General features: G+C 45.4%; 1 protein-coding gene across 2 annotated transcripts; it reads right to left on the bottom strand.

The window, feature by feature from the left end:
- Positions 1-599: 599 nt before the first annotated feature.
- USP49 (ubiquitin specific peptidase 49) lies at positions 600-25,440 on the bottom strand. 2 transcript variants are annotated; one of them, XM_036398178.1, is made up of 7 exons: positions 25,390-25,440; positions 10,121-10,248; positions 6,857-8,231; positions 5,445-5,649; positions 3,781-3,889; positions 1,821-2,026; positions 600-915 (listed from the first exon to the last, which is right to left on the bottom strand). In XM_036398178.1, exons 3-7 carry the CDS (start codon positions 8,201-8,203, stop codon positions 749-751), a joined length of 2,034 nt encoding a protein of 677 aa, XP_036254071.1. In that variant the 5' UTR covers positions 8,204-8,231; positions 10,121-10,248; positions 25,390-25,440; the 3' UTR covers positions 600-748. The 2 variants fall into 2 exon arrangements, with proteins under 2 accessions (XP_036254071.1, XP_036254072.1); XM_036398179.1 differs by lacking the exons at positions 10,121-10,248; positions 25,390-25,440 and adding an exon at positions 9,786-9,809.
- Between the last annotated feature and the right edge of the window lie 1,957 nt (positions 25,441-27,397).

Below are 27,397 nucleotides of genomic sequence, written 5' to 3'. Positions count from 1 at the left end.
TGAAATCAGCCTGGGATGAAATCCAGGCTGTGCTTTGATCCCATCCCTGCTCTCCCCTTCCTGCTCTCATCTCTGACCCCGTTCCTGCTCTGATCCCTGATCCCATTCCTGCCCTGACTCCATTCCAGCTGTGATCCCATCCCTGATCCCACTCCTGCCCCAATCCCATCGCTGTCCTGATCCATTCCTGCCCTGATCCCATTCCTGATCCCACTCCTGCCCTGATCCCATCCCTGCCCTGATCCCATTCCTGCCCTGATTCCTGATCCCATCCCTGCCCTGATCCCATCCCTGATCCCACTCCTGTCCCAATCCCATCCCTGTCCTGATTCCAATTCCTGCCCAATCCCACTCCTGCCCTGATCCCTGATCCCATTCCTGCCCCATCCCATCCCTGCTCTGACCCCATCCCTGCTCTGATCCCACTCCTGCCCTATCCCTGCCCTGATCCCTGATCCCATCCCTGCCCTGATCCTGTTCCTGCCCTGATCCCTGATCCCACTCCTGTTCTGATCCCTGATCCCATCCCTGCCCTGATCCTGTTCCTGCCCTGATCCCACTCCTGTTCTGATCCCACTGCTGATCCCATCCCTGCCCTGATCCCATCCTTGCCCCGATCCCTGATCCCATCCCTGCCCTGACCCCATTCCTGCAGTTTCCCCCCAGATCAGGGGAAGTTGAACCCCAGAAGTTCCCCAAAGCAGCCGGGAGTGTTTCCCCTGGTGGGAATGTCACTTTTGTGTCCTTGTCACTGGTTTTGGGTGGCAAACACCTGAGTTTGGAGTTGTTTTTCTGGGATTCCTGCTTTGTCCTGCAGCGTTCTCTGAGTGTAGAAGAGGATGTAGGCCTGGGTCTTGCACACCTCCTCCACACTACATACATTCAGTTTGGAGTCATTGCAGTGCACCCAAAAACCTGGAAAAAAGGGGAAAAAACCCTTTTAGCTGAGGCAGGATCCCATTGGATTTTGGAACTGCTCACAGGAAACATCCACAGGAGAAAAGGCAACTCTGTCTTTTCCTGTAAGCTGGAAAATGGCTTGAATATAATTTTTAATACAATTTTAATATAAATTTTAACTAATATAATTTTAATATAATTTTAATAAATATACTTTTACTATAAATATAATTTTAATATTATTGTTTAAATATATTATAGTATAAAATATAAATATAATATAAATATATTATTTAAATATTATTTCTATATAAATTAAAAATACAGTTTTTAATAGAATTTTTAAAATACAGTTTAAAATAGAATTTTAAAACTATAATTTTAATATAATTTGAAAATATATAAATTTTAATATAATTTTAAAATAGAATTTTTTGGGGGTGCTTTAGAAATATCAAATCATCTTTTAATCAGCCCAAAAGCTGAATTAGGCAGCCAAAAATTCCCAATTTGTGCAGCCAGGAAGGCAGAGCCTGTCCTGATCCAGCTGCTGGGATCTCCCAGCCCCCTGCGGATGTTGCTCATGAATAGTTCCTGTTTTTTCCAGCTTCAAAACACTTTCTGTTCATCTCCTGAATCCCCAGGATCCTGGGCAAACCCAGCTGCAGCAGCTTTGGCAGAATGAAGAATTCCCACCATTCCCAGGAAAAAAAAAAAAAAAAAAAAAAAGGCAAAAATAAAAGACAAAAAAATATAAAAAAAAATAAAAATACAGCAGGGAAAACAAACTACTGAAGGGCAAGGAGTGGATCCCAAGGAACTGGAATCCTGGGGCAGGGATTCCAAAGGAGGGAAAAGCCAAGGAAGGTGAGGAAGGGGAGAGGGTTGGGAGGGGATTTGCCTGGGGCCGGCTCACGCACCTCCCTCCGTGTTGTAGCAATAGGCTGTGTAGTGTCCCGAGCCAAACCCCTTCCCGTGATGCATCACCACAGCTGAGAGGTCATAGACACAGGAATCTGTGGCAAGGGAGGGCAGAGAGTCCCTGCAGCAGTAAGGTTCCATGTTTAATACCTGCTCAAAGAGGACATGGACCCCGATCTTCTCGCGGTGATTGCGCTCAGACCACCTGCAAACACAAATCCCACAGTCAGGGTGCTCAGCAGAACCAAATCTGGGGTGTTTGAATCAGAATTCCCTGCAGGAATGCCCCAAACACACAAATCCTGTCCTCAGGGTGCTCAGCAGAACCAAACCTGGGGGTTTCAATCAGAATTCCCTGCAGGAATGCCCCAAACAAACAGATCCCACACTGAGGGTGCTCAGCAGAACCAAACCTGGGGGTTTCAATCAGAATTCCCTGCAGGAATGCCCCAAACAAACAGATCCCACACTGAGGGTGCTCAGCAGAACCAAACCTGGGGGCTTGAATCAAAATTCCCTGCAGGAATGCCCCAAACAAACAGATCCCACACTGAGGGTGCTCAGCAGAACCAAACCTGGGGGCTTGAATCAAAATTCCCTGCAGGAATGCCCCAAACAAACAGATCCTGTCCTCAGGGTGCTCAGCAGAACCAAACCTGGGGGGTTTGAACCAAAATCTCCTACAGGAACCCCAAACAAACAGATCCCACAGTCAGGGTGCTCAGCAGAACCAACCCGGGGGTTTCAATCAGAATTCCCTGCAGGAATGCCCCAAACACACAAATCCCACAGTCAGGGTGCTCAGCAGAACCAAATCCAGGGGTTTCAATCAGAATTCCCTGCAGGAATGCCCCAAACACACAAATCCCACAGTCAGGGTGCTCAGCAGAACCAAACCTGGGGGTTTCAATCAGAATTCCCTGCAGGAATGCCCCAAACACACAAATCCTGTCCTCAGGGTGCTCAGCAGAACCAAATCTGGGGGGTTTGAACCAAAATCCCCTACAAAACCCCCCCAAACACACAAAGGCCAAACTCAAGGTGCTCAGCAGAACCAAATCCAGGGGTTTCATCCCAAAATCTCCTACAGGAACCCCCAACACACAAAGCCCAAACTCAGGGTGGTCATCAGAACCAAATCTGGGGGTTTTGAACCAAAATCCTCTGCAGGAACCCCCCAAACACAAATCCCACATTCAAAGTGCTCAGCAGAACCAAATCCAGGGGTTTTGGACCAAAATTCCCCGCAGGAAACCCCCAAATACATAAATCCCACACTCAAGGTGCTCAGTCCTGAGTTTCACCCCAAAATCCCCCCCAAGCACACAAATCCCACACTCAGGGTGCTCAGCAGAACCAAATCTGGGGGTTTTGAACCAAAATCTCCTGCAGGAACCCCAAACACACAAACCCCACACTCGGGGTGCTCAGTGGCACCAAATCCAGGGGTTTCACCCCAAAATCTCCCTTTGCCATTGATAATTTTTATTTTAGGTGGGGTCTCCCCCTGCCATTGATAATTTTTGTTTTAGCTGGGATATTTTTGAGCCAGATTTCTCCTCTGAACACCTTTAAAATCCTTTAAAACCCCCCCACACCCACCCTAACCACTTTTTCAGAGACTTTTCCTCATATTTTGAGCTTTTTCTGCTTTCTGTTCCACAGGTAAACAGCCAATATTGGCCCTGAATTCTCTCCATCTCCCACTTTTCACTCAGCTTCCTGACTTCTCCTTCCAAGCTGCCTGCAAACTTGATTAAAACCCGAAGAAATTAAGGATTAAATGCACAAAATATTAAATTGTGGCAGAAAAAAAAACCCTGTAAAGAGGCAACACGAGGGGGTTTCACAAATGTGATGGCTCAGAAGTTACACAACTGATTTGAGCAGCGACTGAGGGTATTTAAAGGCCCATTTTTGGTCATTTTTTTCCCCCAAAAAATGTCCTCAGTGCCTCACCTGAAGCGTTTAAGGTGCAGCCGGAGGACCTGAGGTAGTCTGTAGATCAGCAACTGCTTTTTAGCTTCACTCAGAACAAGAGGTTTGGGAGAAGATTTTCGCCGTTTACCTGCCCAAAAAAAACCCCAAAACCCCCCCCAAGGTAAAGATTATCAGGATCTTGTTGATTCACCAAAGAGAAAAACCAGCACAGGTTGAAATCTTTATTTTTTTTTTTTTTTCCCAGCATGGGGATGGCCACAGGAATAAAAAATTCCGAATTTCTTTCTCCTAATCGCACAAATATTTGTCACCTCTGAGTGAGAAATCAGAGTTTTTCCTGTTGGAATGTTGAGCCCAAGATTTCCTAGGCTGCAGAATTCCAACCAACAGGTGGATTCCAGCTCACAAATATTGGATATTTTATTCTCTCTGCTGTTTTGTGCTTCTCATAGAAGCATTTAAAAAATGCTCCCAGCAACAGCAAAGCTGGAAAAGAGGAAGAATTCCTCCCTCCTCCTCCTCCTCCTCCCAGGAAAGGCTGGAGCAGAAGGGGCCAGTGGCTGTCAGAGATCCCAATTAGCACAGCACCTGTTAATTGGATTTGTGCAGCCCCAGCTCCTGCAGCAGCTCTGGCAGCAGTGCCCCCATTGCTCCTGGCACTTGGGGCCTTTTCCCTCACTCCTCCAGCTGGAAAATGTTTCCTGAGCCATTCAGAATTCCTTAAAAGTCAATCAGAATTCTTTAAAAGCCATTCAGAATTCCTTAAAAGTCAATCAGAATTCCTTAAAAGTCAATCAGAATTCCTTAAAAGCCATTCAGAATTCCTTAAAAGTCATTCAGAATTCCTTAAAAGCATTTAAAATCTCTTAGTGAGCTAGAATTCCTTACCCATTCAGAATTCCTTAAAAGTCATTCAGAATTCCTTACAAATCATTCAGAATCCCTTAAAAGCCATTCAGAATTCTTTAAAAAGCCATTTAAAATCTCTTAGTGAGCTAAAATTCCTGACCCATTTAGAATTCCTTAAAAGCCATTCAGAATTCCTTAAAAGTAGAATTCCTGACCCATTCAGAATTCCTTTAAAGCCATTTAGAATTCCTTACAAATCATTCAGAATCCCTTAAAAGCCATTCAGAATTCCTTAAAAGTCATTCAGAATTCCTTAAAAGTAGAATTCCTCAGCCATTTAGAATTCCTTTAAAGCCATTCAGAATTCCTTAAAAGCCACTCAGAATTCCTCAAAAGTAGAATTCCTCAGCCATTTAGAATTCCTTTAAAGCCATTCAGAATTCCTTTAAAGCCATTCAGAATTCCTTAAAAGCCACTCAGAATTCCTTAAAAGTAGAATTCCTCAAAAGCCATTCAGAATTCCTCAGAAGCCCTTCAGAATTGCTCAGCCATTTCATAATTCCAATAATTATGAATAATTATTCCATAATAATTCCAATTCCATAATTCCAATTCATAAATGAATAAATAATAAATACAATTTAATTCTTTCTCCTCCCAAAGAATCAAAGCAAAGCGAGCTCAGAGGAAGCTGAACTCTCTCGGTTTGTGGGGCAGGATTGATTCCAGGCTCTGCTCCCAAGCACATCCACTCAGGAATGACTCCCCAGCCCTGCAGGCCACACTGCAGGGGTGTCCCTGGCAGGGGACAGTGCCAGGGGGGTGGCACTCACTGTTGCACTGGTCACAGGCGTAGATCCTCCCCTCCAGGGCTTCGGTCTCGGTGAATTTGGCCAACATCTCAGTGAGCAGGCACTGGGCCTGGGGCACGGGCAGGATTCCCTTCTCCAGGGCGTGGTAGCGCTCTGGGAACTCCAGGGACAGGTCCCAGAAGGGCTCCACAGTGTTGGATTTGTAGTTGCACGTCCTGCAGGTGACCTGGGACAGGGACACACAGGGACACACACAGCTGGCTTTGTGATGGAACTGAAATGCAGGCAGTGCTCACAGCTTTGGGACTTTGGGCCTTCCCCAGCTGGAAGGACAAAAGGGTCATCAAATCATCAATTCTGACTCCTGGCTCTGCACAGGACACCCCAAATTCCCCATATTTACATCTTCCCATGTCTCACAGGAGGTGTCACTGCTCCAAATTTGGGGGAAAAAACCACAGGGAAAAGGGTTTTAGTGCTGGAACATTTGAAATCTCCTTGTAGGGTCATTGGAAGAGGGTTAGGGTCATCAAATCTGGCTCCTGGCCCTGCACAGGACACCCCAAATTCCCCACATTTGCATCTACCCACATCTCATAGGAGGTGTCACTGCTCCAACCTTGGGGGAAAAAACCACAAGGAAAAGGGTTTTAGAGCTGTGACACACATTTGAAATCTCTTTATAGGGTCCTGGGATAACCCCAATTGCAAGGTGGCCAAAAGGATCATCAATTCTGACTCCTGGCCCTGCACAGGACACCCCAAATTCCCCACTTTTGCATCCACCCATGTCCCACAGGAGGTGTCACTGCTCCAACTTTGGGGGGAAAAAACCACAAGGAAAAGGGGCATAAAAAAATGCAAAGGCATCTTAAAAACACATTCAAACCCTAAAACCTCAGGACTAAACCCATTCAAACCCTAAAACCTCAGGACTAAACACATTCAAACCCTAAAATGAGAGGCTCAGGACTTCTATGCTTGAGCAGGTTTCATCCAGAAGTGGCACAACTGAAATGAATTTGTGCTAAATTTGTGCATTTCCAAGGATGGAAATGGTGGCAATTCAAGGGATTTTTTTTCCTCAGGAATTAGGAACTCCTAAGAGACTCCTAAATGGGATCCTCAGCGTGCAGAGCCTTTGTCTAAAACCTCAGGACTAAACACATTCAAACCCTAAAACCTCAGGACTAAACACATTCAAACCCTAAAATGAGAGGCTCAGGACTTCTGTGCTTGTGCAGGTTTCATCCAGAAGTGGCACAACTGAAGTGAATTTGTGCTAAATTTGTGCATTTCCAAGGATGGAAATGGTGGCAATTCAAGGGATTTCTTCCTGGGGAATTCCTAAGAGACTCCTAAATGGGATCCTCAAGGTGCAAAGCCTTTGCTCCTCGGTGTGAACAGCTCCAACTGGAAAAGCAATTCCATACCTGGCTGAGCAACTGCCCGTGGAAAATGGTGTTGACCACCTTGAGGACCTGCTTGGTGAGCTTCCTCTGCGAGAAGGGGATGAGGATCCTGCGCCTGCTGCCCTCAGACTCCAGCTCCTGCTGCACCTTGTCCAGGAGCTCGCACAGGAACTCCTGCGCGTCCTGCTGGTCGTAGCCGCGGAAGGCGGGGATCAGGCTCCACACGGAGTGCAGCATGGCAAAGGGGGACACCAGGGCCCACTTGCCAGACCACATCACCCTGAACAGGGTGTGCAGCTCGTGGCACAGGGAGATGTGCTTGGAGCTGGGCTCCCTGGGCTGGATCAGCTCCAAGCTGCGGCTGATGGAGGAGGCCCCGTTCAAGGCGGCCGGGGAGCTCTGAACCTTGTCAGGCTTCCCTGGCTCGCTGGCAGCGGCCCCGTTTGCCAGCTTGCCAGGCATCCTGGCCCTCCCATTCACAGTTTGAGCTAAAAGTTCTTCTGTTTCACAGAGATCAAGAGTCAAGAAACATTCTCTGAACTTCTGGAGGTGGCTGAGCACCTGCAGGATGGAGTTCATGTAACAAGTGTTGCCCAGGTTCCTCAGCCCCGTCACGCCGGGCGTCATCAGGGGCTGCCTCCGGATGGAGTAGAACTGCTTCAATCTGCTGCTCTGCACCTGCCTTGAGGTAGGGGAAGCTGTGGCCACCTCCCTGAATTTCCTTGGGATCAGGCTCTCCCTGTGCACGTGGGACAGCAGCCTGGCGCTCTTCCTGGGGGGAGTGCTGGCCAGCTCCTCCAGGAGCTGCCTCTTCATCTCCCGCCGCCGCTGCCGAGCCGCCTCCTTCTTCTTCTCCAGCTCCTCCATTTGTTTTTTCTCCTTTAATTTCAGCTGTCCCCGGGAGCTCTTGTGGAACCAGGTGCGCAGAGCCCTCGCCAGCAGGGCCTGGCGCCGGTGCCACAGCGCCGTGAGCATCTGGGACTGGCCCTGGGGGCTCCTCCTCCTCCAGGCATCCTCGGCCAGCGCCGTGGAGCGCAGCGTCCTCCCGCTCCTCTGGCCCCTGATGGCCGACAGGGAGCTCCTCAGCAGCTTCAGGTCGCCCTCGGGGTTGTCATTGAGGACATAATCCTGGCAGAGGTAACAGAAGACGTAGAGCTCGTGCACCTCCATGGCCAAGGGGTGCCGGCTCTCCTGGAAGTGCCTCAGGGCGTGCTCCTCGATGTAGCGCCCGCAGGCCACGTGCGAGCACTTGAGGCAGGCCCAGAGGGACTCGGTGGTGTGGCAGTCCACGCACTGCCACTTCTGGGGGTTCAGGATCGAGTGGTCCTGGGCGAGTCGTAGCCGCCCCACATGTTTGCATCTATCCATGACTCACAGGAGGAGTCGCTGCTCCGACCTTGGGGGCAAAAGAAAACAAGGAAAAGAGCTGTGACACAGATTTGAGATCTTGTTGTAGGGTCATTGGGAGGGTTAGGATCTCAAATCTGATTCTTGGCCCTCACAGTACACCCTAAATTCCCCACATTTGCATCTATCCATGTCCATGTCTCACAGGAGGAGCCACTGCTCTGACCTCGGGGGAAGGAAAAGAAAAACCAGGGAAAAGAGCTGTGAGAGCTGTGACACAGATTTGAGATCTTGTTGTAGGGTCATTGGGAGGGTTAGGACCATCAAATCTGACTCCTAGTCCTGCACAAGACATCCCAAATTCTCCCTGTTTGTAGCTATCCATGACTCACAGGAGGAGTTAGGGGGGGGAAACACAAGGAAAAGGGTTTTAGAGCTGTGACATGGATTTGAGGTGTTTTTAAAGGGTCATTGGAGGGTTAGGATCATCTAATCTGGCTCCTGGCCCTGCACACAACATTCCAAATTCCCCACATTTGCATCCACCCATGTCACACAGGAGGTGTTGCTGCTCTGACCTTGGGGGCAGAAAAGACAAGGGAAAGGGTTTTAGAGCTGTGATGATTTATTAAAGTTTATGTCTCAGTGACACTGATTTGAAGTGTCCTTGTAGGGTCATTGGGAGGGGGCCTAATTGGAGGGGTTAGGGTTAGGATCATCAAATCTGACTCCTAGTCCTGCACAGGACACCCCAATTTCCCCATATTTGCATCTTAATCTTCCAATTACAGCTTCAGGTAATGAAGTCACTGACCCCAAGTTTGCTCCCTCGAATCATTTTTGTTCACATCTCTCAGGGCCTGAGGCACTGAGGTGTCCTTGACTCCAAGGCCTGGAGAGGAAATGGTTTTGTAAAAATGGGAGAGCAGCAGCTGACTCTGGATATGGAGTTGAGAGTTCTACACTAAAGAATTGCAGGAAAATAAATGTATGAAAAGCTGGAATCCTAAGGCTTGATCAAAGATTGGTTTGATAGAAGATCCCCAGTGAATTTGGGATCCTTTTCCCAGTGCCCCAAGGCTCTGAGGGCTCAGAATTCACAGGGTGCAGCTCACACATCCTCTCCTCAGCCACATATTTATACAGGATTATAAATGTATAAAAATCTAAAATCCTAAATCTTGCTAAAAGATTGGTTTGATAGAAGATCCCCAGTAATTGTGGATCCTTTTCCCAGTCCCTCCAAGGCTCTGAGGGCTCAGCACTCACAGGGTGCAGCTCACACATCCTCTCCTCAGCCACATATTTATACAGGATTATAAATGTATAAAAATCTAAAATCCTAAGGCTTGATCAAAGATTGGTTTGATAGAAGATCCCCAGTAATTGTGGATCCTTTTCCCAGTGCCCCAAGGCTCTGAGGGGTCAGAATTCACAGGGTGCAGCTCACACATCCTCTCCTTGGCTACATATTTATACAGGATTATAAATGTATAAAAATCTAAAATCCTAAGGCCTGATCAAAGATTGGTTTGATAGAAGATCCCCAGTAATTGTGGATCCTTCTCCCAGTGCCCCAAGGCTCTGAGGGCTCAGCACTCACGGGGTGCAGCTCACACATCCTCTCCTTGGCCACATATTTATACAGGATTATAAATGTATAAAAATCTAAAATCCTAAATCTTGCTAAAAGATTGGTTTGATAGAAGATCCCCAGTAATTGTGGATCCTTCTCCCAGCGCCCCAAGGCTCTGAGGGCTCAGCACTCACGGGGTGCAGCTCACACATCCTCTCCTCAGCCACATATTTATACAGGATTATAAATGTATAAAAATCTAAAATCCTAAGGCTTGATCAAAGATTGGTTTGATAGAAGATCCCCAGTGAATTGGGGATCCTTTTCCCAGTGCCCCAAGGCTCTGAGGGCTCAGCACTCACGGGGTGCAGCTCACACATCCTCTCCTCGGCCCCGCCGCGTCCCGGGCGTGCAGCAGCCCCATCATCCTCCCACAATCCTGGAGAATTTAATTATTGGGAAGTCCTCACTGCCAGGCAGCTTCAAAGCCCTGGAGAGAGAAGGGAAAATATCCTGGTGATGCACAGAAAGCAAGCCTGGAACCCTGGAAGGAGCAGCATTAACCCCTCAGTGCAGAACTCATTTATCCCAGAAATAATTCTGTGGAATTACCCCCAGATCCTGAATTCTCACACACAAAATTCCATTCCATTCCATTCCATTTCATTCCCTGCTTTCATTATTTTTTATTTGAGCAGGCTGTAAAAAAAATCTGCTGATCACATGGAGCCTCTTCATGGTGAGGCTTTTGTAGTGCATGACCCAACATATGGCAGAGGGGAAAAAATGGGAGTCAAAAAGAAAAAACAAACAGGAGGAAAAAAATGTGGCCCTCCTGTGATCACTTGGATTTTTTTGGCTGCTTGGATTGCCTGGTGAGAGACAGAGGGAGGAGAAGGGGGGAAAGATCAAGAAAAGAAAAGCTGTGCTCAGTTAAATTTCAGTTCTAGGTGCTTTTTCAAACAATAAAAAGGAAGCAGTGAGGGGATGGCAGGTGCAAAGTGCAACAAAATAATCACAGAGGAGAAAAAAATGGGGAAAAACGGGGGAAAAAACAGAGGTAGGAGAGAATGGAAAAAGGGATCTGAATGAAGTTGGTTACACAGGGGCCTGGCACACAGAAAATGTGGTTAAAATATCATTTTATGAGGTGCAAAGCTGAGCATTTGCCAAAGCTCTGAGGCAGGGACGGAGCCCTCACCTGCATGGGTGGGCAGGGAGCTGGCCAGGTGAAGGAAATGCATTTTTAGTGGCCTCAAATGGCACAAATTTGCTTTAATTACCACCTTTATCAGGATTATTGCTGTGGATGATGGAATCTCTTAGAGAAATGTCAAAGCTCCTCAGTTCTTTCTCCTGGACTCCACTGAAAGCTCAAGAGGCCACTTGAGCACCCAAAGAACCCCTGAGGTTTTTATTTAAAGCAGCTCAGAAATTCCCACATTTCCCTTGGGCTGGGCTCATTCCCTCCCAAACCCCAAGATGTGGAAAGGATTTTGGAAATCCTCATTTAAACAAAGGATTGATTTGGTCTCTTTTTTCCCAAGTTGGAAAAATCCCTTCCTCGCCTTTTTCCCTCCCTAAGCTTTTTTTTTTCCTCTTTAATTTTCCTCCTCAGGTGTGGATATAAAAATCCTGGAATTTTATTTTGAATCCTGAAGCTCAGGGAGAGCAAGTGGCAGAAATTCCAGCTTGCAGGAGTGCAGACACTGTGGTAACATTGACAGCCTTCATTTACATAAAAGAATACTAATTATGTTGTATCATCAACATCTGTGATTCTGCTCACTGCCATATGCGACAGTGTGGGGAATTTAACCCTTCAGCCTCCCCAGCACAGCAAATTTCTACTTTGGAACAAAAAAAATAGGCTTGAAAGACAGAATATTTTAGGGATTGATCAAACAGCTGGTTGCTCGTGGGCTCTGTGAAGTGTAATTTTCAAAAAAAACATTGAATTTCTCCTCAATTCCCAAAGAGGAAGAGAGCTGCTGGGTTCTCCTAGGAGATCACTCCCACAGCAGATCCAGGGAATTTAAAAAAGAAATAAAAATAAAAAGAAATAAAAGCAGATTAAGGAATGCTGTGTGACAATGCAGGAGATAAATCAGAAGCCTTTTGTCAACTGCTTTGGCTTTTCCTGTGCTGGGCCAGGAGATTTCCTGCTTGGAGAAGGGAAGGGATTCCAAACACCTCGGGCAGCCCACAAAGCAGCTTTGTTAGCTCCAAATCCAGGAATTCTCTCTCAGCACAAAAGCACCTTTGATGCTGCATTTGATATTCCCCTCTTCTCTTCAGGTGTCCAGGGATAATTCCCTTACAAATCCAGGCCATAATTGCACATCTGAAAGTCAGGAAGGAATTGTGGTTGTTCCACCCCAAAGCACTTGAATGAGAGAGGTTTTTCCTCAAAAGTGAAGCTTCTCCACCCACCAGAGTTCTTCACATTCAACATTTCTCCTGCTGACTCAGATTTTTTGACTCTTTCCATGAAAACAACAAAAAAAAAAAAAACCCAAAGATTGGAATAAATTCTGAATTCTCACACGTTCCAAAGGCAGCTGGAGCAGCTGCAGGTCCAGCTCTGCACCCCCCACACATCAGAGCGAAAACAAATCCCTGGAAAAGCTGGCACAGGACTAAGGAGAGAAGTTTTGCTCTCTTTTCCACATGCACCCAAACATTTTGGGACAATTCTCCTCCTGGGAACAGAGAGCTGCAGCTCCCAGTGGGAATTCCAAGGCTGGGATTAAAGGGGAAGAGGATTTGTGAGTCAGGAGCTGTAAACACAGGAAAAACAAAGCTCAAACCTAAACTGGCAGAGATCACAGGGCTGGAGCTGCCCCAGAAATCCCAAATTGGATGGGACAAGCCACGAGCAGCACCAGGATGGGAGGATGGGGAATGAACACCTTGGATTGCAAAAGCTCTGGAAAGAAACACTCCGAGCTCTGCTCTTTGTAATTATCAGCTTTTTCTTTTTTTTTTTTTCTTTCCATAAAAGTTGAATTGAAGGAATCTCTATGAAATCTTCCTTTTCTCACCTACTTAGAGCTTTTCCAGAGAAGGGATGGGGAGGGAAAAGAGGGAGAAGGGAAAAAGAGAGAGAAGGGAAAAAGAGGGAGAAGGGAAAAGAAAAAGGGAGGAAAATGAGGGAGAAAAAGAAAGAGAAGGGAAAAAGAGAGAGAAGGGAAAAGTAAGAGGGAAAAGAGAAAAGGAGGAACAAGGGAAAAGAGAAAGGGAAGAAAATGAGGGAAAAGAGAAAAAGAGGGAGAAGAGAAAAGAAAGAGGGAAAAGAGAAAAGGAGGAAGAAGGGAAAAGAAAAAGGGAGGAAAAAATCAAGGGAATGAACACCTTGAATTGCAAAAGCTCTGGAAAGAAACACTCCGAGCTCTGCTCTTTGTAATGATCAGCTTTAACTCTTGGCTTTGTTTTTTTTTTCTTTCCATAAAAGCTGAATTGAAGGAATCTCTATGAAATCTTCCTTTTCTCACCTACTTAGAGCTTTTCCAGAGAAGGGATGGGGAGGGAAAATGAGGGAGAAGGGAAAAGAAAGAGGGAAAAGAGAAAAGGAGGAAGAAGGGAAAAGAGAAAGGGAGGAAAAAGAGGGAGAAGGGAAAATGAGGGTGAAGGGAAAATGAGGGAAAAGGGAAAATGAGGGAGAAGGAAAAGAAAAAGGGAGGAAAATGAGGGAGAAGAGAAAAAGAGAGAGAAGGGAAAAAGAGGGAGAAGGGAAAAGAGAAAGGGAGGAAAATGAGGGAGAAGGGAAAAGGAGAGAGAAAGAAAAAAGAGGGAGAAGAGAAAAAGAGGGAGAAGAGAAAAAGAGGGAGAAGGGAAAAGAAAGAGGGAAAAGAGAAAAGGAGGAAAATGAGGGAGAAGGGAAAAGAAAAAGGGAGAAGGGGAAAGAGAAAGGAAGAAGAGAAAAGAAAAAGGGAGGAAAAAGAGGAAGAAGGGAAAAAGGGAGAAGGAAAAAAGAGGGAGAAGGGGAAAGAGAGAGGAAGAAGAGAAAAAGAGGGAGAAAGGACAAGAAAAAGGGAGGAAAATGAGGGAGAAGGGAAAAGAAAAAGGGAGGAAAATGAGGGAGAAGAGAAAAAGAGGGAGAAGGGAAAAGTAAGAGGGAAAAGAGAAAAGGAGGAAGAAGGGAAAAGAGAAAAGGAGGAAAATGAGGGAGAAGGGAAAAGAAAAAGGGAGAAGGGGAAAAGAGAGAAAGGAAAAAGAGGGAGAAGGAAAAACCAGGGAGAAGGGGAAAGAGAGAGGAAGAAGAGAAAAAGAGGAAGAAGGGAAAAAGAGGGAGAAAGGACAAGAAAAAGGGAGGAAAAAGAGAGAAGGAACCACTTGGAGCACTGCAATCCATTAAAGATGAGTAAAGCTGAATAAAACCCCCAGGGAATAAAAGCGAAAGAGGGGTATTAGTTCAGCTAATAACATTTTAGAGGCTATTTGAAAACTTCTCACCTTGTAAATCGCTTAAACACTGGGGCAAACCCCACTTCCCTGCCTTGCATGGCTCAGAATCCTGGAAAAAATCTCCCACTGAGCTCCCCTAACAGCTCCCAGAAGCAAAAGCAGCAGAAACAATTTGGCTGCTGCCCCTAAAAGAGAGTTACAAGAAACCACCCGAGCTCATTCTGCTCCTCTGCGCCGTTGCTGCACGTTTGGAACCTGATTAAAGCCATCTGCAGGCATCTGGTGACAGCAGCCACTTTCTTTCTCTAAATAAATCCGCAAAAAGACAAAAAAAACCCCAAAAAAACCCCAGTGCAGGGGCCAGGAGAGGTGCTGGGTGTTCAAGCCTGGAACGATGCTGCTTTCATTTGCCCAAAAGGGGATTCCAGAATAAAGAGAAGAGCACAAACTGCTGGCAATCGTCTGCCAGGACAGGTGGGAAGCTCCCATTTTTTCACTCATTCCTTCATTTCCCTCCTGGGAATGGCAGAAGTGAAGCACAGAACCATTGGGGATTGGTGTCACATGAAATAAAGCACATCTGGGGAGGGGTTTTAACCATTTTTTTTTTGCAACACTGTAGGAAAATATGGGTAAAATAACCCAAATCCTGCCTTGTTTTTTTTGCTGTTTCTGGTGGAAAAAAAATTCACCTCCCTCTGCTTTTCCTGGTGAATCCCAACAAGTGGGAGAAGGCACCAAACTCTTTTTTTGGGTTGGTCGGGAGGGAAATTTAGGATTCCACCAAAAGCCTTGGCCTCTTGCAAGAGCTGGAACTCCAAACTCCACACAAAGGGCTGCACATGTGTCTTCCATTGACATTCCTGAAGATCCCTGGGAATGGAGCAGGGTTTGGAAATAATCATGGAAAAGGCAAAGAGGAGGTGAAAGCCTTCAGTCCACAAAGGGATGGCTTGGGTGTTTGCACTGCCATGTCAGTTGGAAGTTTTTCAAATTTAAATATTGAGTTGGAAGTTTTAAAATGTAAAGTATTGAGTTGGAAGTTTTTAAAATTTAAATATTGAGTTGAAAGTTTTTAAAGTATTGAGTTGAAAGTTTTAAAAATTTAAAGTATTGAGTTGAAAGTTTTTAAAGTATTGAGTTGAAAGTTTTTAGAATTTAAAGTATTGAGTTGGAAGTTTTAAAAATTTAAATATTGAGTTGAAAGTTTTTAAAATTTTAAGTATTCAGTTGGAAGTTTTTAAAATTTGAAGTACTGAGTTGAAAGTTTTTAAAGTATTGAGTTGAAAGTTTTAAAAATTTAAATATTGAGTTGAAAGTTTTAAAAATTTAAAGTATTGAGTTGAAAGTTTTTAAAGTATTGAGTTGGAAGTTTTTAAAATTTAAAGTATTGAGTTGAAAGTTTTAAAAATTTTAAGTATTGAGTTGAAAGTTTTAAAAATTTTAAGTATTCAGTTGGAAGTTTTTGAAATTTAAAGTATTGAGTTGAAAGTTTTTAGAATTTAAAGTATTGAGTTGAAAGTTTTTAAAATTTAAAGTATTGAGTTGAAAGTTTTTAAAACTTAGAGTATTTTAAAGATGAAATTTGAATATTCTTCTGGAATATGAATATTCTTATTGAGCCAAGCTCAGTTTCTCATTGGAGAGATGAATAAAAGTGACCGGAAGCTCAAGGAGCTGCATTTTTAATTTTCACCTCTTGACCTCAGCTCCAAAACTCCATTTCCAGGTGAAATATTGTCTCTACATTCCTTAGAGTCACTGAAAACAACCAAAATCCACATCCTGCAGATGCCTGAAAAGGTGGGAATTCCTATTTAATCATCCAGGATGTTAAAAAGAATTGTTAAAATGCTATTTATGTCATAGTTCACAGCTTTCTAAAACTGAATTTCTCTATTTATCCCAGCACATAAAACCCCTTCTCCCCTTTCTTTCCATCCAGGTTTTATTTTTGGGATGGTTTTTGGAAGGGAAACAGGAGCTGAAGGATGATGTGGGCATTAAAAGAATTCCCAGCATTCCTGAACAACTCCAGGGCTCCTGGAGCAACCAAAAGGGAAAGAATTCCCAGCAATTCCCTGCTGGAATTCCCTGGAATTCCCAGAAATTCCCTGCTGGAATTCCCAGCAATTCCCTGCTGGAATTCCCTACTGGAATTCCCAGCAATTCCCTGCTGGAATTCCCAGAAATTCCCAGCAATTCCCTGCTGGAATTCCCAGCATTTCCCTGCCTCTTCCATCTGGAGGAGCCTGAAGCAATTACAGCAAAACCCCACATTTGGAATTATCAGCCTGGAGCAGGAATTAGAACAGGCTGAGAGCTGATTCTGACTGATAAAAAGTTCCAATTTCACATCAGAAAGTTCCAATTTCACATCACAAAGTTCCAATTTCACTTTACAACCACCTTGGCACACCCCAGGATTCCCACAGAATTCTGTGTCCACAGGGGTGACAAGAGCAGAGGGTGGTGTCCCAAATCCTGAGGTTTTCCACCCAAATTTCCCTCCTGACCGGCTCAGTTAAGAGCAGGTAGGAGAGGAGATTTAAGGACACAAAATCAGCAGAACCGACTCCAAATCTGATGGAAATTCACTTTTTTTTTTGTGCCTCCCATCCCCAAACTGTTGGGATTCACCCCAAATCTTTGTTTCCTTTCACTCTTCCCCCTGCCCAGGGAATAATGAACCAGGGACAGGTGAAACCAAATCACCCCCAGGTGACAAAGCAGGAGCAGAGATCAGCACTCAAATTCCTTCTTTCCTTCCCTCAGATTCCCACTTTTCTTTTTAATCATTCCTTTAAATCACAGCCAGCCACACAAATCCCAAATTTTCCAGCCTGCTGGAAGCATTTTTGCTTTTCCCCACACTCTTGAACCATGATTATCCCATTTATCAGGAAAACAACACATCCAGAGTTGAGCTTCCCAGCTGATGGATTCCAAATACCAAAACTCAGCTTTTTCACAGAGAAAATCCCACTCCAATCCCATCCAAGCTTCCCAATAACAACAAAACCCAGCATCAATTTGGGTTTGTTCACCTTCCAAGTCTTTCCCAGTTTCACCCATTCTGGGATTGAGTGCAGAGCTGGCGATGCTCTGACCTCCAGCACCTTCAGCATTCCCAAATTCTGTGCCAAAAAGAGGAATTTCAGTGAGATGAAGCCCGTGGCACAGGGAGGAGGGGAATTTTGGCAGCTGCAGCACCTGGGGCTCCTGTGGCAGCACTGGAATCCCTTTGTGGCACACACAAAGAGGGATCACAGCACTTGCTGACTTCTGGGGACTCCTCTGCTGCTCTTTTTGGAACCAAACTCAGCTCCACGCTGGTGAAATCCCTGCTGGAGTAGCAAGGAGCCCATCCTGGCAGCAGATCTGGTCCCAGAGAGGTGGCAGAGGCCAGAAAAGCCCAGCAGGCCGGGCCTGATCCTCCCCTCAGGGAAAAGAAAAGAGCATTAAAGAGGAGAGCACAACGTGGGCTCTGGGCAGGGAAGGAGCCTCTGATCCCTGCAGGATCCCCAGACTAAAATAACACCAGGATTTCACAGCCCCCTCCATCATTTGCTTTGCCAATCAATTATTTGGGGGTTTGAACCCTAAATGAGTGAGGCAGAACAGCAGAAATTTTTCTCTGGGTTTTACAACAGCAGAAATTTTTCTGGGGGTTTTGTAACAGCAGAAATTTTTCTGGGGGTTTTGTAACAGCAGAAATTTTTCTGTGGGTTTTGTAACAGCAGAAATTTTTCTCTGGGTTTTACAACAGCAGCAAATTTTCTGTGGGTTTTATAAATGGGTAAAAATGAGGAAATCACAGCCATTTATCCAATTGATCCCAGCACAATGAGGGGTTTGGTGTTTGATTTGTCTGCCCAGCCAAGCCCAAGGTGCTCAGTGGGATTTCTGTACAGGATCCATAAGAATTCCCACATTCCCATATGGAGGGAGCTGCTGTGTGCCCAGCTCTGGAAATAGAAAATCTCTGAGCCCTCCACTTGGACCCTGGGGCTCCACCAAGGGCTTCTGTGTTTTCTTGCCAACAAAGAATTAAGGGATTTACACATCCTCTTGCCCTGCTCAGCTGCTGGGCCTGGTTTGTGCTGGGAAAAGCCAATCCATGCTCTTCCTCAATGTCCAAACAGAGATCTGAAGTAAAAACTAAAAAAAAAACAACCTAAAACTAAATGTGTTAAAAATAAAATAAAACTGAAATTTATCTTTTCAGCCCCAGCCTGGCCCGAGGTTTGTGCCTCAAAAAGGAAAAACATCACTTGTTGAAATTACATTTCCCTGATGGAGATATTCCTGGTTTGCATATTGGGCTGAAATCCTTTTTTTCTTTATGAATTTCAGGACGTGAGGGTGCCTGTGTGCTGCCCCCAGGCCGAGGTGATTTGTGAACTCTCAGGTTGTTAATCTTCCTTAAGAGCTGCAGATCAAGCCAGGCCCCAGTCCTGCAGCATCTGTTATTTGAATAAATGATCCTCCTAAGAGGTTAAAGTTCATCCCTTCAATTTGTCCTCACATGAAACAACAACAGGACAAGGAGAGAAAAGAGGGAGAGGCGAATTTGGGTTTGATACCACAAAAAGCTGTTCCTAAACCCTTCTAATTTTAAGATAAACAGGATATTTCCTTCCTTATATTCTGATTTATTTCCACATTACCCAAACCAGAAGGTCCAACCACCCTGGGAAGTGCAGGAAAAGAGCAGAACAAATTCCAAAGGAGATTTTGCTTTTTCTCCCCTTTGCAGTTTCCACTCTCCATCATTGAATATTTTATTTCCTCCAAATAAACTCTGCTGGGCAGGATCTCCATCCCTGCTCAGGTGAATTAACTATTCTTAGTTAAATAGATTTGCTTCTAGTCTTAGTCTGATGCCAGATTAACTCCTGACTGCTGGGATTATGGATTTACCTCTGCAACTAAATCACTTTGCAATCTCACTTCGAGCTATTAGTTCTTTCCAGCTCAGCTCAGCAGCTTTTAGTGCCTCCTTTGTGTTTTTGAAAGAATGATTAAACATCATTAAATCCAAGCTCAGGGCTCTTTCTCCCAACTCCAGGGAATAAACAGCTGATTTCAGGGGTTTTTTTTAAAGAATAACAGAGTTTTACATGGATTTTTTTTCCTCAGCATAATTAATGCCATTCTAATAAAGGCATTTTTCATAATTAATGCCATTTTCTTTGAAATCTAGAATATTTTTATAGTATATTTTTATATACTATTATAGTATCTATTATATATATTATAGTATATTATATATATATTATATATATTACTATTATAGTCTATATTATATTATATATTATAGTCTATATTATATATTATATATATTACTATTATAGTATATGTTATATTTCTATACTATTATAGTCTATATTATATTATATATTATAGTCTATATTATATATTATATATATTACTATTATAGTATATGTTATATTTTTATATACTATTATAGTCTATATTATATATATTATAGTATATATTATATTATGTATATTATATATATTACTATTACAGTATATATTATATATTATAGTATTAATAGTATAGTATATACTATTACAGTATATATAATATATTATATATATTATATATACTATATAATATATTATATATATTATATTTTTATATACTATTATAGTATATATTATATTTTATATATTATAGTATATATTATATATATTACTATTATAGTATATGTTATATTTCTATATACTATTATAGTCTATATTATATATATTATAGTATATTATATATATATTACTATTAAAGTATATGTTATATTTCTATACTATTATAGTCTATATTATATATATTATAGTATATATTATATAATATATATTATATATATTACTATTACAGTATATATTATATATTATAGTATATTATATATATATTACAATTATACTATATATTATATTTTTATATACTATTATAGTATATATTATATTTTTATATACTATTATAGTATATTTTTATATATATTTTAAAATCCAAGTTATTTAGAGATTCCAGCCTTGTTGGAGGGGGATTCCTGAGGATGTGCTTTTTTTTTTTTCCCCCTTAGGCATTTCAGGCAGCAAACTCCTTCAAACTGCTGCAAAACCACCTCCTCAGTCAGAACCTTTCTTTAAATAGTCCATTTGTCACGACTGCCACGTTCCACGAGCCACATTTCAGAGGAACTCGGAGCTGTCACATCCCTGGATTGCAGCTCTCTGTCTCCATTTGGAAAAGCAGCTGAAATCTGAATTACAGAGCCCAGCAGAGAGATGAGAGAAGTGCGAGCACCGTGGGGAGGAACAAGAAAAAGCTCCTGGTTTTCAGGTATTTTTTATTCCCTCAGCAAAGCCAGACTTCTCAGTGAATTACAGCATAATTAGCTAATTAAAGGCACTCACCTAGCCAGTGTTCTTGCAGAAATCTCAAGGTAGGGCCCAACAATTTGCTGGAATTTCAGCTGATTTGTCACCAGCTGGAGGTGTAACAGCTCACGTGCTCCTCATTATCATCTTGCAAGCTAAAAGCTCATTAACAACAATTAGGAAAAATATATAAACTTGGCAGCTTTGTGCTCTTTTCTGCCTACTACAGACACTCCTTAATGCTGTTGCAAAAAGGGAATTTCTTTTTTTTTTTCCTTTCACAGCCAGCAGAACAGTGGGGTTTAATCTGAATTTTCCTCAGTGCACCAGGATATCAATTACAGCAAACAGATAAATAATCAGTTCACCCAAAATTCCATCCCAGAGACACTGGCAAAGGGCAGAACCTCACCTCCAGTTTTATCTCCTCTCCTTTTGAATCTGGTTCGTTATCATGGGGTGCTCTGGCTGCTCTGTGCTGGAATTCCTGAGCCACAAAAGCCTCACCTGATCCATCCTGGAGCAAAAACCCCAAAGTGAAGAGCACCCAGGGGAACATCAACCAACAACTGAGGTTTCCTCAGCTCTGAATGGGATTTTGAAATCATTTCTGTTCAACAATTTGGATTTGCTCAGCATCCTTAGGAGCAAAGGCTCATTAAGGGTTTGGCACTAATGAGGGACCTCTTCCTTTCACTGCAATTCAAGGGGGGCTCTTTTCCAGAGAAGAGTCTGGGGTGAAGGGGTTTGGGAAAGGGTGAAGGGGTTTGGGAAAGGGGAAGATTTTGGGAAAGGGTGGAGAGGGTTTGGGAAAAGTGAAGATTTTGGGAGAGGCGAAGATTTTGGGAAAGGGTGAAGGGGGTTTGGGAGAGGTGAAGATTTTGGGAAAGGGTGAAGGGGATTTTGGAAAGGGTGAAGAGTTTGGGAAAGGGTGAAGGGGGTTTGGGAAAGGGGAAGATTTTTGGGAACGGTGAAGGGATTTGGGAAAGGGTCAAGGGCTTTGGGAAAAGGTGAAGAGGGTTTGGGAAAGGGTGGAGGGGTCTGAGAAAGAGTGAAGATTTTGGGAAAGGGGAAGGGGTTTGGGAAAGAGTGAAGGGTTTTGGAAATCATGAAGATTTTGGGAAAGGGTGAAGGGGTTTGGGAAGGGGTGAAGAGTTTGGGAAAGGGTGAAGGGGATTTGGGAAGGGTGGAGAGGTTTGGGAAAAGTGAAGATTTTGGGAGAGGTGAAGAGTTTGGGAAAGGGTGAAAGGGGTTTGGGAAAGGGTCAAGAGGTTTGGGAAAAGGTGAAGAGGGTTTGGGAAAGGGGAATATTTTGGGAAAGGGTGGAGGGGATTTGGGAAGGGTGGAGAGGTTTTGGGAAAGGGGAAGATTTGGGGAAAGGGTGGAGAGGTTTTGGGAAAAGTGAAGATTTTGGGAGAGGTGAAGAGTTTGGGAAAGGGTGAAGGGGGTTTGGGAAAGGGGAAGATTTTTGGGAATGGTGAAGGGATTTGGGAAAGGGTCAAGGGCTTTGGGAAAAAGTGAAGAGGATTTGGGAAAGAGTGAAGATTTTGGGGAAGGGGTTTGGGAAGGGTGGAGAGGTTTGGGAAAAGTGAAGATTTTGGGAAAGGGTGAAGGGGGTTTGGGAAAGGGGAAGATTTTGGGAATGGTGGAGGGATTTGGGAAAGGTGAAGTTTTTGGGAAAGGGTGAAAGGGATTGGGAAAAGTGAAGGGGTTTGGGAAAGGGTGAAGGGGTTTGGAAACCATGAAGATTTTGGGAAAGGGTGAAGGGGTTTGGGAAGGGAAAGTTTGGGAAAGGTGAAGGGGTTTGAGGAAGGGTGAAGATTTTGGGAAAGGTGAAGAGTTTGGGAGAAGTGAAGGTGTGGTGAAAGGTGAAGGATTTATGAATATCAAGCTGCTGAGATAAAAACACCTCCCAAGGTTTCATCCCCCAAAGGGGAAAAAAAAATAAAAATAAAAACCCCAGCAACAAACCCAACCCTTGATGAAATATTCAAGCTGAAAACCACAAATGTTGTTAAACAAAGTGAGAAAAGTTCTCATTCTCACCAGAGAGGATTCCTGCACAAAATAAAGAGCTGGAGGAGTTCAAACCTTTGAAACAACCCTGACCTCAACCACTGCTCCCACTTACAGGCAAAGTTGTCAGACAACTTCTTTATTATTTCTCTGTTTATTTATAACAATTTCAAACCAAACCCCTCAGGTTTTGTTTTGCCTCAGAGCTAGGGTCAACTTCAGAAAACCTTTCAGGCTTCCCTAAAGCTAAAAGCACTCAGGAAGGAATCCACACTTACACACCAGCAGCTGAGTTTTGTAGGTTTTTTTAGAATTTTGTATTATTTTGAATTATTTCCATTTGCTAACTATTCTAAATCAATCCATTAACATCCTCTGAGGGCTGAGGAAACACTAAATTTCATTTTACGAGTCCCAGCACGTCCCTGTGACATTTCAGTATAAAAACAGTTAAGGAAAGGGGAAAAAAAAAAAAAAAGGCCAAGAAAAACAGGATCTAAAAGGCATTTTCAGTCCTTTAGACCGAATCAACCACTTTTGGTGCTGAGCTAGTGCTTCTTGTCACGTGTTCAGAGGTGCTGAGACAACACAGGGCCTGCTTAAAAATAATAATTAACAAGTGAGTGTGTTTAGCACTGAGGAGAACGACCTGCAGGCTGTGACGTGGGCAGAGCTGCAGCAGCCACAAGAAATCCTCTGCTAAAAAGGACACCCAGAACCTGAATGTGCTTTTTTCTGTCCCCACTGAGCAATTGTCACCGCTCCCTTCCCAGCCCCAGCACACGAAGCTGATCCCAAATTCCTCCATCCTCACAAGCCTTGGACCACACGGAGCCGGAATCTCGGCAGGAATTGCAGCAAGAGATTCCTTCCTAACAATCCTTGGCCACACAACAGCCAAAAAAAAAAAAAAAAATCCCCAGTTTGGGCTTTTTTGGCTCTTTTCTAAGCCCCTAACCCGTTGCATGTGTGACTATTGTCCAAGCCTTGCTCCTGAACAAGCGAAATTCTCTTGTAACCAACCCAGCCTGCACAAAACCCGGAATTATTCCACGCTGGGAAAAAAAAAAATCTGCCAACTTCAAAACACCCTTTTCCACTTGGAGTCAGCTCGTATGCACTGGGAGAATGGTCAGGGGAGGAATAAATGCACATTTATGGTTTGCTGAAAGCACAGAGACATCAAATGCTGCTCACACTTGGCACATCACTCCCAAATATCTGCACCCAGCCCGTTCTCAAGGCAGTTAAAAACACCAAATAAAACACCAAATGCTTTTGTTGCCTTCTCCTTTTTGGGTTTTTAAACATCACCCAACCTCTCTGACCCTACATAAACCACAGGAGCCCCCCGAGGCAGAGCAGCCAAATTTTGGTGGAAATTCCACACGGGGCAGCTCCCAACACTTTACAGCAACACTCATTTAATCCAAATTTAATCCACGCTGCTTGCATCCACAGGGAGTTTTTTTATTCACAATTCCACTAGTTTATCCCCTCTCATCCCCCAGCTCTTTCTCCCATCCTCATTCCCACATTCCCGGCCACATTTCCTCAGCTCTCAGCCCCCTCCACAACACTTCATTTTTTTTGCTTCCAGCCCTACAAATCATCCCTTTTAATCCGCTGCTTTCTGCATTTCTTCCTCACAAAAAATGCCTGAAAACTCCAGGAAAAAACCCCGCTGAAATCCATCGGTTTTCCCTGGAATCTCCACCTCCATCCCTGGGCTCCAGGAGCATCTTCCCCGAGGCAGCAGAGCGTAAAAGGACCAAATTTCGCCTCGTTTCACACCAGACGAGCCCAGCCACTCCAGGCATCTCTGCCTGACTAAAAACTACAGCAAAAAAAAAAAAAACTCTGCAAAGTAAAAGATAACTTCCCGCTTTCCCAGCTCCAACATTTCGGGATAACGGGGATGCTTTCCCCACGCCGTTCCACCCGCAGCGGTTCTGACACAAGGATCAGGCTCGTTCCCTACGTGTAAAGAGATTAACGGGAGATTTTTTTTCCTAAAATTACGCTGGATTCCCGTTTTTAAGGGCTCGGTTATCCCTGATCTGTGATCGTGGCAAAGGGGGATCCCCTTGGAGGTTTAAAAAGGGGGATTTTGGAGCAGTTTTGCTGCCAAAGCCTCCCCCGGATTAAGTTCAGCTCTTCCCCCCTCTTGGGGACACAAACGCACGGCTTTTTAGGCTTGTTTTTTTCCTAAATAAACACAAACCCGCACCGAATTTCCCCGTTTTCGTGCCCTTTCCCCGTTCCAGCTCAGCACGGAGGTTTAAAGGGAGTTTTTTAAGGGGTTTTTCCCCCCCTTCCCGCAAAGCCACGACCCCCAGCACCCCCTCACGGTCCCGGCGAAGGGAAGGGGAGAAGGTCCCGGCAAGGAGGAGCTGGAAGGGGATTTGGGGAATTTTAGGAAAAGGAGAATAAAGGGGGAGCCTGGGGAGGTGGGAGTGGATCCCGAGAATGAGGGGGGGAACGTGGAGAGCGGAGGATGTTCCCTCAACAAAGGCAAAGTTGCGGAGCCGCCGAGCCCGGCGCGGGGGTCCCGCCCGCACACAAAGGCGGCGACCCCTGTGAGGGATGAGGGGGGAGCGGAGCGGGGTCCGCTCAGCCCCACCACAGAGGACGGCGGGGGGGTCCTTTTGAGGGGGGCAGCGCCGAAGACCCCTCCTCTCCTCCTCCTCCTCGTCCTCATCCCCCATATCCCCCCAGCCCTCTGTCCCTCTCTGCCCTCAGGAGGGGTCGCGTCCCGTGTGTCCCCCCCACACCTCCCCTCTCTCTCCCCCCCCCCCCCCCCCCCCCGCGTCCCCTTTATTTACCGCCATCACCAGCACGCGCGAGCTGTCACCCAGCGCGAGACGCCCCGGCCGGCCACGCCCCCTCCCCGCCCATTGGCCGCCGCGCCCCGCCCCGCCCTCCCATTGGCTGGAGCGCGCGTCGCTCAACGCCAACACCCGCCTCCCTCTCCGCCGCTTACGCCTATTGCGTAGCGCGGCACACAGGCGAAGACCGCGGGTGTTTACGCTATTTGCGTAGCGTACGCACCCCGCTGGCGTAGTGTACGCCGCGGCGGGCAGAGCGGTGTCGGGGCGTACGCAGTCTACGCAGCCGGCAGGGGGCGCTGTTCAATGGGCGCCGGGGGGGGCGGGCCGGCACGGGTTCGAGTCCCGCCCCCGCCCGTGACGTACCGGGCTTTGTGAATCGCGGGGCCGAAGTTCGGTTGAGGCTCGGGAGGGTAAATAAGGGTGTCTCGGAGACAAAGAGGCTCTTAAAGGGGCGGCGCGGGGGCCCCCGAGGGGGTGGTGTGGGGTGGGAAGTACCCCACGGCGGCCCTGAGGTGATGGGGTTGCTGAGGGGATGGCGGGGGCGCGCCCCACGGGGGTCTCTGAGGTGAGGGGGGGCACAAGGGGGAGGCTGTGAGGGCTTTGAGGTGATGGATGCCTTGAGATGGAGATCCTGAGGCCATGAGGGGGAACCCCGGCGGGGAGCAAGGGAGTTCTGAGTGATGAAGACCCTGAGGGGAAACCCCAAAGGGTCCCTGAGGTGATGGGGAGACCATGGAGAGGGGGGTGTGGAGGCTCTGAGGTGATGGTGACCCCCAGGTGATGGGGGGGATACCGCAAAGCATCTCTGAAGTCGTGAGGGGACACCCCAAAGTGTCCATGAGGTGATGAGGGGACACCCCAAAGTGTCCATGAGGTGATGAGGGGACACCCCAAAGGGTCCCCACAGACCCCCTTGGACCTTTCCCATCATCTCAGGGACCATGAGGAGATGAAGAACCCGGGGTGGGGGCTCTGAGAAAATGGGGTCACACCCCACACGGCCCCTGAGGTGACAGGGACCCCAGGGTGATGGTGGCACCAGTGCCTGGCCCATTTTGACCCTGTACCTGCACACAAATCCACGCTGGCACAGCTGCAATGAGCCTACAACCTCTTAAAAATTAAAACTGAAGAGTAACAATCCTCACTCTCTTTGTGAGATTAAAAAAATGCCACAGCACAAGAAAAGAACAAAAGCCCCAAAAATCCTCTGGTGGCAGCGAGACTTGGGACTGGCTCTGCCACTGAAGCACTCATGACCCTGATGACATCACCTGTAGAAATAAATAAATATAAATAATAAACCATGCAAGGGTGAGGCCTCCATTGCCAAAATCCCTCTCGGGAATGAATTTCATTCCCAATTTAGGGAATGAAACAACACTGGCAGAGGTTTTGAGAGGTGCAGAAGCAGAAAAAAAAAGGATCCACGATGGAGCAGGATCTCAGCATGGCCACCTCTACCTCTGAGAAAACAACCAACCTTCCAAACTGGGATTTGACAGCCAAAATGAGGAATTTTTTTCAGGGAAAAACAGTAATTTTGGCCATCAAGGGAGTGAAAGGAGCAGCTGATTCCTCGTTTCTAGAAAGCAGCAACAAGATTTGCTGGGACATAAAGGACCAAATCCTCCTCATCCTCATTCTCTGGAAACCCACTGACGTCAAGGGGTTAATTAAAGGCAGAACGTGGCTCCAGGGGTCCCTTTCTGGAGCTCCAGGAACAGCACAATGAATTCATAAAATCCCAGGAATCCCCAGGGATTCCAGCACACACTTCCATGGTTTTTAGGCACACGAGCAGAGTTTTGACATCTCTGGTTACGGAATTAACAAAGCATTCCCGACATTCACCATGACTAATCTGCTCATTAACTGTTTTTTTTTTTTTTTTTTAACTTTAAGGCTTGTAATGGGAAACAGGACAGGGATAACCATCCCTATAAATCCCAGTTTGTTCCTTAAAGTTTTCCCAGTTTAGCTACATGGAAGGACAGTGAAT

The sequence above is a fragment of the Molothrus ater genome, chromosome 25 (assembly GCF_012460135.2).
Source record: "Molothrus ater isolate BHLD 08-10-18 breed brown headed cowbird chromosome 25, BPBGC_Mater_1.1, whole genome shotgun sequence".
NCBI lineage: Eukaryota > Metazoa > Chordata > Aves > Passeriformes > Icteridae > Molothrus > Molothrus ater.
This window is presented reverse-complemented; position numbering and strand designations above follow the sequence as displayed.

Bases quoted from the DNA above. Each gene is read 5' to 3' on its own strand.
- USP49 (XM_036398178.1), bottom strand. From the start codon at position 8,203: ATGGATAGATGCAAACATGTGGGGCGGCTACGACTCGCCCAGGACCAC. The intron at 5,650-6,856 runs GTATGGAATTGC...TCCCTGTCCCAG, and splicing joins ACGGGCAGTTGCTCAGCCAG to GTCACCTGCAGGACGTGCAA. The intron at 3,890-5,444 runs GTGAGTGCCACC...TTTTTTGGGCAG, and splicing joins CGCCTGTGACCAGTGCAACA to GTAAACGGCGAAAATCTTCT.